Source organism: Leuresthes tenuis, unplaced genomic scaffold (assembly GCF_036924035.1).
Source record: "Leuresthes tenuis unplaced genomic scaffold, fLeuTen1.0.hap1 SCAF_9, whole genome shotgun sequence".
Lineage (NCBI taxonomy): Eukaryota > Metazoa > Chordata > Actinopteri > Atheriniformes > Atherinopsidae > Leuresthes > Leuresthes tenuis.
Window position 1 is genome coordinate 13,676,861 of NW_027325363.1, and position 15,054 is coordinate 13,691,914.

Genomic DNA, 15,054 nt, shown 5'->3' on the forward strand with positions numbered 1-15,054 from the left:
CTTGGAAGAGTTACAAAAATCCCAACTTCCTCTGTTTTTCGATGACTTGTCTTATTGTCTACATACATCTTTTTGCTTCTCTGTGACGCTGCTTCTAAGCTCACATGTAAGCTGTCTCATTGAGCCATGGCTCACACCAAAAACTCCTAACTGAGAAGAGTCTTTTTACTGATATAGAGACAAACCATTTCATTCGCAGCTATTTAATTGCTATTAATTTAGACAGATGTTTGTCTGTAATTGTGACTTATGTGAAAAACAGATTCAATTATGGGTAATCACTGGAGAAATGTGTGTAATTCAAAGTGCATTATATTCTTTTCTTTATCCAGTACATAAATTTGGATCAAAACAGCTAAACAAACTGAACTAATAGCAAACCGGATTTTATATAAGGAGCCATTGCGTTCTACGATAATGTTGCGGACACCGATGCAATGCAATGCATTTCAGAATATGCACATGGGTCACATGAGGCGTTTCACTATCGCATTATGCACCATATAATCGAACCTTGCTGAGAGACTCTCAAAGAACATTTTGTTCTGAGGGGCTACTTTTACTTTGAATACGTGAAATGGCTTCTTTTCTGCTGAGGTGACATTTTTTAATTCATTTGCTAATTCCCCCCCTGTGGCATCGCTACGTTTACGCTCGTAGGTCACGTACAAGTAGCCAACTTTTAATTTCTGTTTTGATTCTGGGCGGTTTCTGTTGGTGCAGCTGAAGGTCGACCGTAGTAGCAAGTCACATGGCTTGTATGCATGTAAATGACGGGCGGTAGAGGAGAAAGAGTGCTGTGAGAGGAGGAGGAGGAGGAGGTGGTGGAGGCAGAACGAAAGTGGGGGTGCGCGTAGACACAACGGGGGACGCTGTTTTGGGGGATTGATGGGACCGTGTCCGGCCCAGAACATCTGTCTTCGTCCCTCGGTTGGGTTTAGCGTGTCAGACCGGCGTTGGTTGCCGTCACCACCTGGATATTATTTTTAACCGCCTCGAAAATTGGATGGGACGCACACCCGAGCAAGACAATCCCGGAAATAACATGCGTACTCTCAGCCTGTCACGTACGCTCGCTGAGGATTTGCATAGCTGTATAGCTACCGTAGGTAAGCAAAGGATCGTGCTCTCCCAGGGACAGATTCTACATGCTTTCTTCTTTTTTTTTAAAGCGTTATTGTCTGTATATTGAACACATTTTACATACAGGGAACGTGTTTCTCTCAGCAGAATTAATACATTTATGCAATGTTGCGCTGGTCCTTTTTAAGGGAGACCTAAGTATGAGGATGGAAAGTTAGTGATCGATAGCAGACAAAGATGAAATACATTGTTTTTAATGGGTATATAAACTCAATGTAATGTGGATTCAAACAGCACCTGCTTATATTTGCGGCACGGAATGAATCTACTTAGTGTCTAATCGGCATTTCTTGTGTAAATTAATGTGTTGCTGTCGGTCTTATCCTCTTTTTTTTAAGTATGAACGTTTAAAACTAGCTTATCTATTTAGCTGCAATTAAAACATTGTAGTCTGAACACCTTACTGTAGATTCACAAGTGTCTGTTCTCTTATTATTATTGTGATAATACACGACACAACCCTACAATCTTGGTGACCCGTTAAATTTAAATCAGAGGACATATGGCTGTTGGCCTACAGACTAGGTTTTTTTTCTTCACACCATTGAATATTTTAGATTTATTTACTTCTGCCCACTGTGACAGGTGGTCTGCACTATGCTTTTTATAGCGCTAAAGTGTATCATTTTACTCTCCACAGATACCCCCTCACTGCCAGAAAATGTCCACGAGGCGGATTGAAACAAACACACAGTTTTAGGTGTCTAACTGAGAGTGAACGGGTGAAAGAAAAGCTTAAAAGGGGGATTGGGTCATGAAACTTCCAGTGGCTGTGGCAGAGCTCCTTGTTGTAACAGAAACCAGCGGCTCAGCTAGAAAATGAAGCGAGTACGTGAGGTACGTGAGCATCCAGCTGATGACGAGATCAAATGGAGAGTTTGGGACAGGCGGAACATTTAAAGCCAAGCTCAGCTCGCGGATACGTCGCATTTTCAGACTCGCAGGAGAGAAGAACGAACGGACAGTATTTCGTCTCAGGACTGGAAATTCCCCACAAATACCAGATTGACATGGGTCTTAAAGGTTTCTGCGTAGTGCCGAACGGGGGTCCTGCGCCCGCCGAGTTGCTGGTGGGTCTGGCCTCTCAGACCGACTCCTCTGGAATCACCTCCCCAACAAAGCAGCCCAAGAGCGGCGTGCCGCTCTACAACGGCGGGCTGGTTCCTCCCTCTGCCAACATAGATAACCAGACAAGCGTTTCAGCTCACACGCCCGGCTATCCCGCACAGGTGAACGGGTTGGCGGCCCCTGCGCACCCCCTCACCAGCAGAGGCTGTCTGATGGAGAACGGGGACAGGACTGCTCACGAGAACTGCTCTTTAGTAATGAGGAGGATCAATAGTGACCTAAAAGTCAGACAGACACAGCAACAGAAAAGGAGAGGTGGGGAGAACAGGGATATAGGCTCGGAAATCCTCAATGGTCATATGATGGGGTCACCTGGGTTAGGAAGCTCTGCAGACCCAGTTTTTGTATCTGTAGACTCCGACTTTAAACGGAGGAAGCTGGCCGATGGAATTGTTGCCAGTTTGTTACCTGAGGCTTCCAGAGTGGCCCGAGCAGTTGCCCCGTTCACAGCCACCGTGAACTCCAGCAACGGTTCCCATAGAAACCCAAACTTCATCCCTGAGGCTTCTCATGCTAATCAGCAAAAAGGACATCATATTCCATCATCAGAGTCACCGGGTGCACCCAGCCTGATCTCCCCCCTCGGGATAAACTCCATGCTAACCCCACAACCTCCTGCAGGTACCGGCTGGTCAGGAGAGCGCATAGCCCAGCAGTACATCATCCCCTGCATGAAGTATTATGGTATTTGTGTGAAGGATGACTTCCTGGGACCCCAGTTGGGCGACAAGATTCTGGAGGAAGTGGAGATGCTGAATCACAGTGGGAAATTTCGGGGTGGGCAGCTGGTGAGCCAGAAGAGCATTCCCTCTCGGAACATCCGGGGTGACCAGATCGCCTGGGTGGAGGGACAAGAGCCCGGGTGCAAGAACATCGGGACATTGATGGCTCGCATCGACGAGGCCGTCATGTACAGCTCCGCCAGCGGACAGCTGGGGAACTGTGTCATCAATGGACGCACTAAGGTGAGAGCAGGCGCAGGGTGGGGAGGGTTTGTGAGTGATGAGTGATGTTTTTCAAGCTCCGTCTCAGGCAAAACAGAGCCGACAAATAAGCCAATGAGGGAGCGTCAGTCTGATGACATCATTAAGGTGGCGGGTTATACGCTGTGTCTTGTCTGCTCTGCTTTATCTTTGCGTCTATAAGGCCAACATGTGGGCAGGCAAACGTACACATGCAGACAAACACGCCCTCAAGATGAGCCATGTGAGCTTCTGGCACATGGAGGGGGAAGGTTGCCAACCCTGTTCCTGCCTTCATAACTCTGGTACCTGGAAGGAAAAAAAAGAGAAAACTCTGAGGGTGTATCTCCCCTGCCATCACTTTATCTCTGCCAGCATTTTCTACCATCACTTTGACCACACAAACATGACGCTAGCATGGCAGGGGGGAGTTCTTCTTGTTTATTTTTCTTTCCTTTATCTGATATTTCATGCCACGTGAGGTGAATGTAACGTGGAAAACATCACAGTAGAGTTAAAACACTCAAGAATCGATGTCCACACACTTTCCATTTATGTATCAATCTCAGTCTGTGTTAGCTGTGCGTTCTGTCAGAATGCTTGTTTCTTTTTTTTTTAAGGGTCTCGTGTCGTGTTGTAAATTGACTCTTTTTTTTTTTGTCTGATTGATCTCTCTGTCAGGCACTTTAAAAACAGTTTCAATTGGGCGGGGGCTGCTTAGAAACTCAGGACAGGAAACGGTCTCGGTGGCCTTTAATCTCTTAAACTGTGTAAAATGTGACATCCCATGAGGGAAAACAGATCCAGGAGAGCCCTTGATGCATGTCAGGTCTGATTTAAGCAGTTACTGCTCCCCAAGGAAAGATTTGGCAAAAGCTGTCACCTGCAAGTAGGCAGCCACAGGTCTACTGCTGCAGTCTTTGCTTAATCAGCAAAGCTATGAATGTGAATTTTAAAGTAATGTTAGGAGCTATATGTTGGACACCCGTCACTGTTTAAACTAAACAAACCCCTCCCTTGTTTTCATTATATAAATGTTTCCCTTTTTTCTTTTTAAAGCGATTGCTCCACATCCTCATTCACCCCATTTGTTCAACGCCACACATGGCATCTTGCCCTCCGTGCACACATCCAGTCATTTACATAAGCCCGGGGCAGCGTTTAGACACAGGCACATCAGCGGCCTTTGCTCTCTTTGAATTAGGATGACTGTGCTAATTCCAGACCTGAGTCATGCTAGGTCTGAAAGAACATAAAAGTCGAAGCACTCAAACGCAGCGGCTGAGCAGAGTGGTGTAAGGATCTAGTTTCTTTGCCAGTATGTGCTTCATGTTGCAAAAAAGGTCAAAAACCTCTGCCTGCTCTTGAATAGGATCTTTCATTGAGTGAAAATTATTAAAAAAAAAACTCCATATCTTCTGACACTTTAAGCAACAGCTTCCTTTCATGACTGAAGTTGATTTGTGAAGTCAAAGAAGCCAAAAAAAGGTTTCGCATCGATTTTAACTGGCTGTTTAGTAGAGAAGGCAGCTTCATCCTTTCAGCTTCAGAACTTTATTTGAGGTCAATGCAGGCCTTAATGACAGGTTTCTTTCATTGTTTCTGCTGGAGGTTCACATAGAAATATTTTCAGTGGATAACTTTATTTTTGTTTGATCCGTGGATTGGAAAACCTAGGAAAACTCATCAAATGTAATTCTCTTATTTGGCGTGTCAGTGAGTATCTGAGGTGTTTCTTGGTGAAAATGTTAGACGGCTCCTGTGCTGCACGGTACAAACTGTTCTCGCTGGGCATTTCTGTTAATGAGTACAGGAGATAGTGTAGCGAAGGGATGATGGAGCGGGCACGAGAGCGAGGATCGGACGGGAGTGAAGCTAAATACATGGTCACTGCGGCTTTTCCATCCTCTTCTTCTTTGTCATTATCCTACAAACCTTTCCACAGTTTAAAAAAAAACCAAAATCTCTTTGCTTTACTTCCCTCCCTTTCTCCATCGTCTTATCAACCCCATTTGCTTCTCGGACAAAATATTTCGCTGCCGTTACCCTGGTAACAGGCCCATACAGACGAGAGCAGCGCATTGTGTATGAATGAGATGGAGAGAGAGAGACAGAGAGAGAGAGAGAGAGAGTGGCTGGCAGTGCCCAGAATAATGCCTCAACAGTGATGAGTAGTCTGTTTGAAGCCTGTTTTCTGTGAGTTGACAACAGGCCGTGAGATCTACAGTGGGTAGGATTATGGCGGGAACATAAAGGAATAGCAGTGCAGTTAACCCTGCCCGATGTGATGGTGGGAAAGTCTTGCGTAATGGGAAAGAGAAGCAGCTCGGCACCAAGAATGAGATGCAAGAAGTGGGTGGGGATAGTCTGGAAGTGAGGGTGAAAGGGAAAGGAGGAATAGGAAGTAAAGAGTTGAGCAAGTTAGAAGGGGCAATGCAGCAGAAGCTTCAGCATTATGTCAGCTGCAGCCTGATTAGAGGTTCCTCTAATGCTCAGCAATGCCACCATGCAGGCAGGAGCCCGACTCAACACTACAGCTACAGAGCTGCTGGCCGGCTTTGGCCGATTTATAGATGAAGGAGTGGTTTAGTTTGCATTTTTTGCTATATTCTGGCACTTTGTAGGCTAAGTAATTCATATGTAGTTATAATGAAAATATAATCCCCATTATTTAGAACTTGTTACAGGTATGTGATCCTTTCAGATGCAGTATATTGTTACTGTCAGCAGACATTTACAGTTACAGTTAAATTCGTGCTTGTTTATTGATCCATATCTTTTTTTTTTGTTGAGAAAATGCAACTTTATTGAATCTGTATACAAAGAAACGCACACGCATACGCAGTCACTCCGCTGCATGTAAGTCCGGTTCAGTAATGACTCATAATATAAGCCACTGTCATCACCGTGACATTGACTCATAAGGGCGGAGGGCATTTTTTTCATCTGTTTCTTTCTGTGTTTTGCTCACAAGAAAATATGTATTGGTATGATTGCACTACCCTGTGTGAAATGTATGGATGACGGCACCTTCTGTGGATGTGATGACTGCCAAAAAAAACCCACAAGCTCTGGCTTGAACTCTAAAGTACCTCCTGGGCGTCTCGTATGTCTGTGCAAAACGGATACCATGCCCGCTGGGGGTGGGGTGGGTGTTGATGTGATACAGCGATGGACATCGACTAGAGGCTGATACTTTTCACTCGTACTTCAGAGCTCAAAATTCACACATGCACAGAGCAGTTTTCTCAGAAGGTTTCAAATCGGTCCATTGTTGTTGCTTATATTGCAGTAAATCCTGAAATCCTATTTTTTTTTTTCAGCCAGGGTGGGGTTATAGATAATAAATGATAAGCTCAGAGATAATAACAGATAAAATGTGTCTGGGGTCATTAATTTTCTTTCTAACTTAAACACTCACCATCAGCTGATGGGAGCAGTTGCTGAATGGAGCTGAATGATGGGGCTGAAGTGAACCAGGACAGAGGGCACAGACACAAGCTTGGAGTGACTAAGCAGTTCATCCCAGTTCAGCGCAGTTCACAGATACCCATCTCTGTCACTTCATTCAAATTAGATTCGGTTGAAACTACTAATAATAGCCGACTCTGATTTCTGTCACATCCTGTGTCATCGAGCAATCGGACATGGAAATTGGGCGAGGGGGCAGTGCTGCTTCTCGGTTAGCAACTCAGCGTGTTTGGACCTCAGAGCAGGGAAACCATTTGAGGTGACCCCGGAGCTACACCCTGACCCTCTCCAAAAGTTGTCCAACAAGGACTCATAGGCTTTGATTCATGTTTCCTTTCAACCAAACGGGATCAGCACTGTCCCAATGGGAGGAGTTTTCTAAACATTTAGGCCTGTCACGTTGAGCTGTTTTCATCTCATTTGACCAAACAGCATTGTTCTTCAGTCAGCATGTTCTGTGTAGGCAATGAGACTATCCCAGCCCCCCCCCCCCTGAGATGAACCTTTTTCATTTTTATACAACAGAAAATCTCAAAATATGCAGCGATATAACTGTAACCTCTCCTGTGACCGTCCTCTCTGAAGCATTTATAACACTCTGGGAGTCGAGTCGCTGAACAAACATAGTTTGTTGAATTGTCCTTCCGTTTTATTTAGTGTGAATTATGTTTGAACAACTTATTTGTGAATTGAAGTTAAAAAAATGTACCTGACTGGACTTCTGAGCAATGATGATCACAGACACCGATTCGTCTGCGTAGCAGAAGAACTCTTTGATATTATAGATATTAAAAAAAACACTCTAAGGATGTGGATGAGACGACATGGAAGAGGTGTGTGGGAATGTTTTAAAGAGGCAATATTTAGCTGTTCTTTTTGAACTCCAGTAGGTAACGCTTTATTCTACGTTGTGCTTACAAGCAATGGAGATTTTAGACTACACATGGACGCTTGTAGTGACTTTAAAATGGAAGCGATAACAAAGATAATGAGTAACCCCGTGGATGCAGTATGCATTTCTGTTACCGTAGCGACGTAATGCAGCACGTGGAACATGTTCAAATAGGACGCATTTTAAAACCGGAGCTTGCAGCTTAGCAATCCTGGAAAAACTGCCGCCTTCAGTCACACAGAAAGTTATCATTGACAGCATTCTCCTCTGTTTGCAATCAGCCTCCTCCCCGCGGCAGCCGCTGCTCCACCTCACATACTCCTCGCCTGTGTTTGTTCAGCCTTATCAAGCCCCTCGGACGTCTCTCCGCCATCATTCCTCTTATCAGAAAAAGCACGCGGGGCGAGTGTTAATTTTTGTTCTTTTGCAGAATACAGCTCGTCTCTCGCCTGCACAGTCATCACTCCTGCAGCCTCGGTATATACCAGGAGCTGTTATTTAGGCATTATCGCGAGTACGTGTCAGATAAGTGGTAATTACATTCAAACTTAGTGTGGGCACAGCTCTCAGCAGAACTGAGGGAGAAGAGAAAGCCGAAAATGATGGCGAGGATGTGTTTTTTTTTGGTTTGTTTAATCAGTGTTTATTTAACTTGTGTCAGTGTGTAGGTGACAGGAAGACACTGAAACAAAGAGAGAATGAATATATATCCCTGACGCGTTGTGAGCTCCCTCCTGATGCCTCGTGTGGCTTCAGAATAAAAAACAAATCCCTGTATCCCTGTCTTGTGTAAGCTTTGATGCGCACTCTGTCTGTTTATGTGTGTTTGATGTGTTTATGCTTCAGGCTTGGGCAGTGTTGTCTGGTATGACATATTACATGTTAATTGTGGTTAATTGCGGTTGTTGAGACTGTTTCCAGCTTGGAAAAGGCTCTTTGCAGGGAAAACGCACTTCCTTTAACACACGCGCACCCAGTCACCCTGAAATTTCTATTTTACTTTGTTGATTTCTATTAGTTTCTTTTGCCTTCGGGACCAGATGGCAGAATATCCTCTCTGCCAAATGGTTGCTGAAATGCTTGAATTATTTGGGGCATTACTAAATGACGTCAGTCTTCGTAAGACTGCATGTCTGTGTTGTGTGAACAAACAGAACAGGTTTTTCTTTGCCGAAGAGGACATGTTTCCCCTCAAGACGAAGTATCAGCCGTTATCAGTCTGACACATTGATCGGTGATGCGGGGCAATGCGTAAACCTGACAGTGACAGCAGTGTGCCAAAAGCAAACTCTTGTCTGGCGTCTTTCCTGCTACAACTTGTCACAACGTTGCAGCATCGGCAAGTAGATTTCCCAAGCAGGACGTCTCCGATGTTTGCTCAACTCTCAAAAGCAAACCACCAATGGGAAATTGAATCAAATTTAAGGCAGCTTTGTTTTTGTTTTTGGAAAAAAAAAATGTTGCCTTTGTAATTGACATGCGCTGTACCTTTAAGGGCTTATCAGCATGGTGGTTGCCCTGTTTTCCACATAAAACAATAGAAAAAGAGCTGAAACCTACGTTGTTCAAGTCGACACTTGCTGGTTTGGATTTGTTTTGTCTTAGTTGCAAGTCACTTCCACCATCTGTCAGTCAGCGGCATATCATGAAATGAAGGGATGGCTCTAACGTCGACTTTGTGTGTTACTTTGAATGTTAATGATGTTAACTCAGGTGTATCACACGGAACACGCTCACAAAAACACCCAATCAAGTTTGCGAGCCTAGATGAGAGACGATCAGCTGACCTATGATGTAATAAAGGGATTATAAATGCAGAAATGTCTCTTATGACTATGATGCATACATTTATTTTCCTTTGCCTGCACACGGTATTTTTATTGTGGCACAGAGAGAGTCTTTTTGGCAGTAACCAGGAGGAAAAGGTCCAGAGGTTAATGAGCTCTGACTGCGAGCGTTGGCCAGCAATGAGGACTGACAATGGTAGCTACGGAAGAGTCACATACACCACAGCCAAACTCGCTTGGCTGTGAATGAGGAGGGAAACGCCACAGGAGTAGGAGGAAGGTAGCGTGCGCTCTGCCTGAAGCCCGTCACTTTTATCTGAGTTTCCCAAACACAGGAATAGGCGTGTTTGTCTTTCCGAAGGATTAAGACTCTCCCAGTGTACTAGTAGAGCTTAAATGATCACTTCAGGCAAGTTAAATCGATACCGCAGCAGTGCGGAACCTGTTTGTCGTGAGGGACGTTGAATGGACACAGCTGAGCTTAAGTGATGTACTGACCCCAGGCTTTTTGTGGAACAGCATAAGTCCAAGACACTGTCAACCTGAAGAGATAATAATATATCACTCTACTTTGGATACTCTGTCATCATCCGATATCTCTGTCTGCCAGAAAAAAAAACAACAGATTTTTTCACCTGGAAACTTTGTCTGTACCGAGACAGAGACCGAGAGCTTATTACAACCAGAAGAAACGGCTTGGAAACTATTTATTGTGGCCTGAAACCCGAGCATGTTCCCGTGAGTCAGATTGCTAAGCCGCACAGACGTAGGCTCATACTCGGCCCATTTTGACCGCACTGCAGTTTCCTCGTTTAACTTGCAGAACATTTACAGGCCCACGGTGCTGACCCGCGTCTGGAATGTGCATTGACCTAAGGGCTTACACGCAAGCCTCGGTTCCCTCCAACTCCCAAGAGGAGCCAGTGCTCTCCTGCCTCGTAGCCTCCAACACTCAGACGTCAAGCAGGGGAAATACCAGCGTGAGACCATTGTTTGAAAATGGATTCTGTATCTGCAGATAATTCCGTAGCACGGAACAACAGCTGAACTCCGACATATTTCTCAGCTCTGCACACGAATTAAAAAAACTTAAATTTAACACCTCAAATGGTCTACCCGCAGAAGAGTTTACTGCAGCAGGAAGGGCAAACAGGAGGGAAAGGATGAGTGAGACAAAGGTTTTCCTTTTGCAGGTGGAATTTCTTATTGCTAATTGATCACCGATTGTTTCCCATGTTTTTCCCACTTAGACACCCTTCATACTGTCCTGTTCCTGTATTGCTAAGAATGTTTTTTTTTTTTTCTTCTTCAATCATAAAGCTGCATGAATGGAGTTTACAGTTTACGGTCTTCAAATACACAACTAATGATCTCCTTTCCTCTCTTTTTAGGCCATGGTTGCCTGTTATCCGGGTAATGGGGCAGGGTACGTCCGCCATGTTGACAACCCGAACGGCGATGGACGCTGCATCACATGCATCTACTATCTTAACAAGAACTGGGACGTCGAGGTACATTTATCGTCCGTGTCGGCTTTAGTTAAACATTTCTTTTTGTGTTCACTGGAAGCTAAAGCCAATGAGTTTGAAGCGCAGCCTCAAAACGCACATCTACTTCCGTGTGCATCTGTTGTGTCCTTCTAGTGGAAAGGCCTTTTTTTTTTTTTTTTTTTGGTCAGACTTGTATCATATCTCAGAGCCTCCATACATGCACCATCCAAACTTACACCCTACAATCTGACTCACTTTGTTTCTCAGCATCAAGCTCTGTATTGAAGAACAATTTGAATGATACAGGATCAATTTGATCGTGGAAATTGGTGCTTTTCTCTTTAATGAGTGGTGCCAGCATTGCCAGTGGGGAACCTAGAGGCCAGGGCTGCAATTGCAGATTTATATCGTCTCGACCTCGGGGAATAACACAATTCTATAATGCCACAAGTTTTAATTCGGGATGCATCATTTGTGATGCATGAAAATATGCAAATGTCTGACTGTGTTCTGTGATGATTTGTCTTTGTAGAAACAAGGAGGGCTTCTGCAGATTTACCCTGAAGGCAAAAATGTGGTTGCCAACATCGAACCTCTGTTTGACAGGCTGCTCATCTTCTGGTCTGACCGCAGGAACCCACATGAAGTCAAGCCAGCGTACGCCACTCGGTTAGTAATCAGAACTGTACATATATATATAGTTCTTCTACACAAACAATTTCATATTGTACTAAAGCAGACGGCTTTCTCAGCTTTCTCAGCATAAAAAGAATTTGCGTTAAGGTGAGCGCCCTGTGCACCTGTGCAGTAGTGAATCGTGGTCATAATTAAACACGCTGTTGTGTTTATTTTATTCTAACCAAAACAGGTTGAACAATTAACAAGCTATTTGAATAAAGGGGAATTTCAGTGTTTCAGCACAGAGACGCTGCACCTTGCATTTCTTTTCTTTCTTGCTTTCCCCTCCTTAACCGACTGAACAACTTTGTCAGTAACGCTCGCTTTTTGTAAATTAAAACAGTGACTGGGGGGAAAAAAATAAAAAAAAACTGACCAGACAATTGCATTGCGTAAGCAGGATCCACAGCTGTTGTGGTTTCCTTGATGCTGATATGAGATAGACCTACTCAATACATAAACAGACTCATGTCGAGATCACGTGAAACGTACCCTTCCTCTCCTCTCCATCTGACTGCTGGGGGGCGAGGTGGGGCCGGAGGCAGGAAGTGTGTGTTTCCTGAGAAGGTCGGTGGGAGGGAGAGGGGAGGAAGGTTCGATAGCAGGACTCGTGCTGGAGAGGCACACACATGAGAGACAGGAATAAACAACAAAGCCCCACAGGAGAGATGAGAAACTGTCGGGCTTAACCCTCTGCTGCCTGTGATATCTGTTACCCTGGAGGGTTGCTTTAACAGTTCTTGTTACATTATTTATTGTCTCTGTTGGATGGAAATGACTTTGTTTGTCTTTTTAATGTAATTCGTGAGGCAATTTCCATCTCTGAAAGTAACTTACAAACAGCCTGGAATCAAAATGAATGTGTTCTGATTTTACGTAAAGGACCTACACAACAAATGGGTTAAGAGAAGAAAAAAAGCAAAAAAGCTGGATGATGCGTGCCCATGCTGTCACTCAATTTGCTTTAAGCCCTAAACCCTTTAAAGGTCTGGTGATTCCAATTACTACAGAGGTCACACCATAGCAAAAAAAAAAAAAAGGGCAGACTCAAAAACTCACAGATGTGGCAAGAAACCGGAGAGGTAACAAAGACACCACTTGTAACTCTAACCACTTTGAGCCGAGCCATTTACTCCACGAAGATCGTCCTCGTGGAAAAAGTGGCCGGGGAAAGCAAAAGATTAAATAACTCTTTGGCCAATAGGGAAAACGGTGTGTCCAAAACCATCATCTCTCATCATCGCTTGAGCACCATTACCATAGTGAAGCACGGTGGTGGCAGCATCATGCTGAGGGGCATGTTCATCATTGGGTTTTGCCTGAAAATTTTAGTGAATTTCTCTTCTTTTTTTTTTTGTCATTTGAGGAAATGTGAAATTGTGACAGGAGGTTCAAACCCAATCTGGGTCTATTGCTGACACCTATTTCTATCTATCATGTTTTTTTGTAACAGAGTCATGAGCGTCTGGAAAAAGATTACGTTTTTAGTCTTACTTTAGTCTCTCTTGTGTCTTGCAGCTATGCCATCACAGTCTGGTACTTTGATGCCAAAGAGAGGTCAGAGGCAAAAGAAAAGTACAGACTGGGTAAGCCTCTCCATCATCAATTTCACCCTCAGTTCTTTTAAATGGGATGTCATTTGATGTTGTATGAATGGGAGTTATGACAATGTTTTCCTGTTTGTTCTGTTTCTAGCCACAGGACAGAAAGGTGTTCAAGTGCCTGTCACTCAAAGCAACAGGACATAAAACTCCTCAAGTGACCGGAGAGCACTCTCAAAGCATTACGTGCCTTTCCTGAACTGCTAACGGACGTTGTGAACACAAAGGGAGACACAGTCAATCTGTTGGTCATCGCTGCAGCTCCACACCCACACCCTGCCGCGTGTCAGCTGTTGGATTCACGTCACAAGCTGGGATGCAACGATTGGACTGCAAAGACGCAGCAGAAATGACAAGCACAGTGGACTGGCTTGTACGGCACAGGTGAGCTCAGAATTGCAAGTTGTGGCTAAAGAAGAGGACTTCACCAAGTCGCCTGTGAGGACAGCTACCTAAAGAAAAAAAAAAGAAAAGAAGAAAGACTCTTTCATGATCTTTTTTTTTGCAGTTTTGCCTACTCAGTTATCAGTATTGTTGTGATGTATTGGTATATAAATGTTTTACTCTGTAATTTCTGATAAAAACACAAGGATGATGATGATGAATCGGTGGGCAGACATTGGACTAAAGGGGCACTGTTAGTAGAAATGATTGCCCAGAAATTCCTCATTTGCGCGTCGAAGTGCCGTCATCCCCTTTTTTCATGACTCGCGGAAGCACGTGTGCAAGGTCTGAGTAAAATTTGGGAAAGAAACGGGCCTTGACAATGCATCAAGTGATTGCTGCAGAGGGAAATTGCCCTGTGGCATTCGTGCGCACAGTGTGGCTCAAGTACCAACCCTAAAAATGACAGCGGTCTGCTCACAAGTTATAATCAGTGCACAAGTACAATCTGCACTGTAGTTTTACTCTGCGTCGCACACTAAGAGTTCCCAAAGTGTTTTGGGACTTCATCTGGATTAGAAGAAAAAAAACTTCAATAAACGGCCTCAAAATTGTTGTGCAGCAAAAACACTGAGAGGCAAGAGTGATTTTTTTTTTTCATTATTAATTAATTTATTTTTCTTTGTAACTTGTGTATCAGAATGTCAATACGGAACGAAGCGTACACCAAGTTTTTCCACATACTTGATGGTGCTGTGCAGCTGAATTACGTGGCTCCCGCCAGAGGCGCGAGGCACGCTGCTCGATGACGGCAGCGAAGTGTTTGAAGTGTTTTGGTGTGCGTGCGCTCACATGCCTGTATGCAGGTCCTGTTTGACCAACACAGAAACTATATGTGTGACCAGTGTGGATGCTGTTGAACAAACCTGCCCAGGAAAGACACACACACACACACACACACACACACAAAGAAAAGATTAATAATAAAAGCTAATAAAGAATAATAAAAAAAAAAAAAAAAACGTACAGTTATCATTAATAAAATAACCTCAATCAGCCTTTATACTTAAGACCTTTTCAACTTTGAAGCACAGGGTTAAGCATACTGTACGCTGTGTGTGAACTGCTCACATGTGGGATTGAGTAATTGAGCGTAAATGTGTCTTTGCACATGGATGTGACAAATTCCACTGTCTTGAAGAGGGTCGCACGTTTCGTCTCTGTGTATGCTAGATTGGTTAAAGAGGAGGTTTTATGGGGGAAAAAAAGCACTTTATTGTTTTAAAATGCCAGGAGTGAATGATAGAAACAGTGTAACTGAAGCCTTTCGTGCTGTGGAGAATACCATGTTGATATTCAAATGCAATAGAAACTAAAACAATGAGAACAAATGGAAATTGTTTGCCTAGTTTTTTTTTTTTTTTTTTTGAAGTGTTCAATTAAAATACGTGTTTTTGTACATGAAGAAATTGTTGTGGATTCACAGAGGGAATCTCAACAGCCTTTTTTTTTTCCCTC

The 15,054-nt window shown here is 43.9% G+C and overlaps 1 protein-coding gene across 1 annotated transcript; it reads left to right on the forward strand.

Annotated features, from left to right (window-relative positions):
- Nucleotides 1-811: 811 nt before the first annotated feature.
- On the forward strand, nt 812-14,793 carry egln2 (egl-9 family hypoxia-inducible factor 2). The gene is made up of 6 exons (XM_072392434.1): nt 812-1,109; nt 1,784-3,236; nt 10,775-10,894; nt 11,406-11,542; nt 13,070-13,137; nt 13,247-14,793. The coding sequence occupies exons 2-6, from the start codon at nt 2,013-2,015 to the stop codon at nt 13,297-13,299; spliced, it is 1,602 nt and encodes a 533-aa protein (XP_072248535.1). The 5' UTR covers nt 812-1,109; nt 1,784-2,012; the 3' UTR covers nt 13,300-14,793.
- The last annotated feature ends 261 nt before the right edge of the window (nt 14,794-15,054 follow it).

Coding starts and splice junctions, on each gene's coding strand:
- egln2 (XM_072392434.1), top strand. CDS start 2,013: ATGGAGAGTTTGGGACAGGCGGAACATTTAAAGCCAAGCTCAGCTCGC. Junction 10,895..11,405: donor ACAAGAACTGGGACGTCGAG/GTACATTTATCG, acceptor TTGTCTTTGTAG/AAACAAGGAGGGCTTCTGCA. Junction 13,138..13,246: donor AAAAGAAAAGTACAGACTGG/GTAAGCCTCTCC, acceptor TTCTGTTTCTAG/CCACAGGACAGAAAGGTGTT.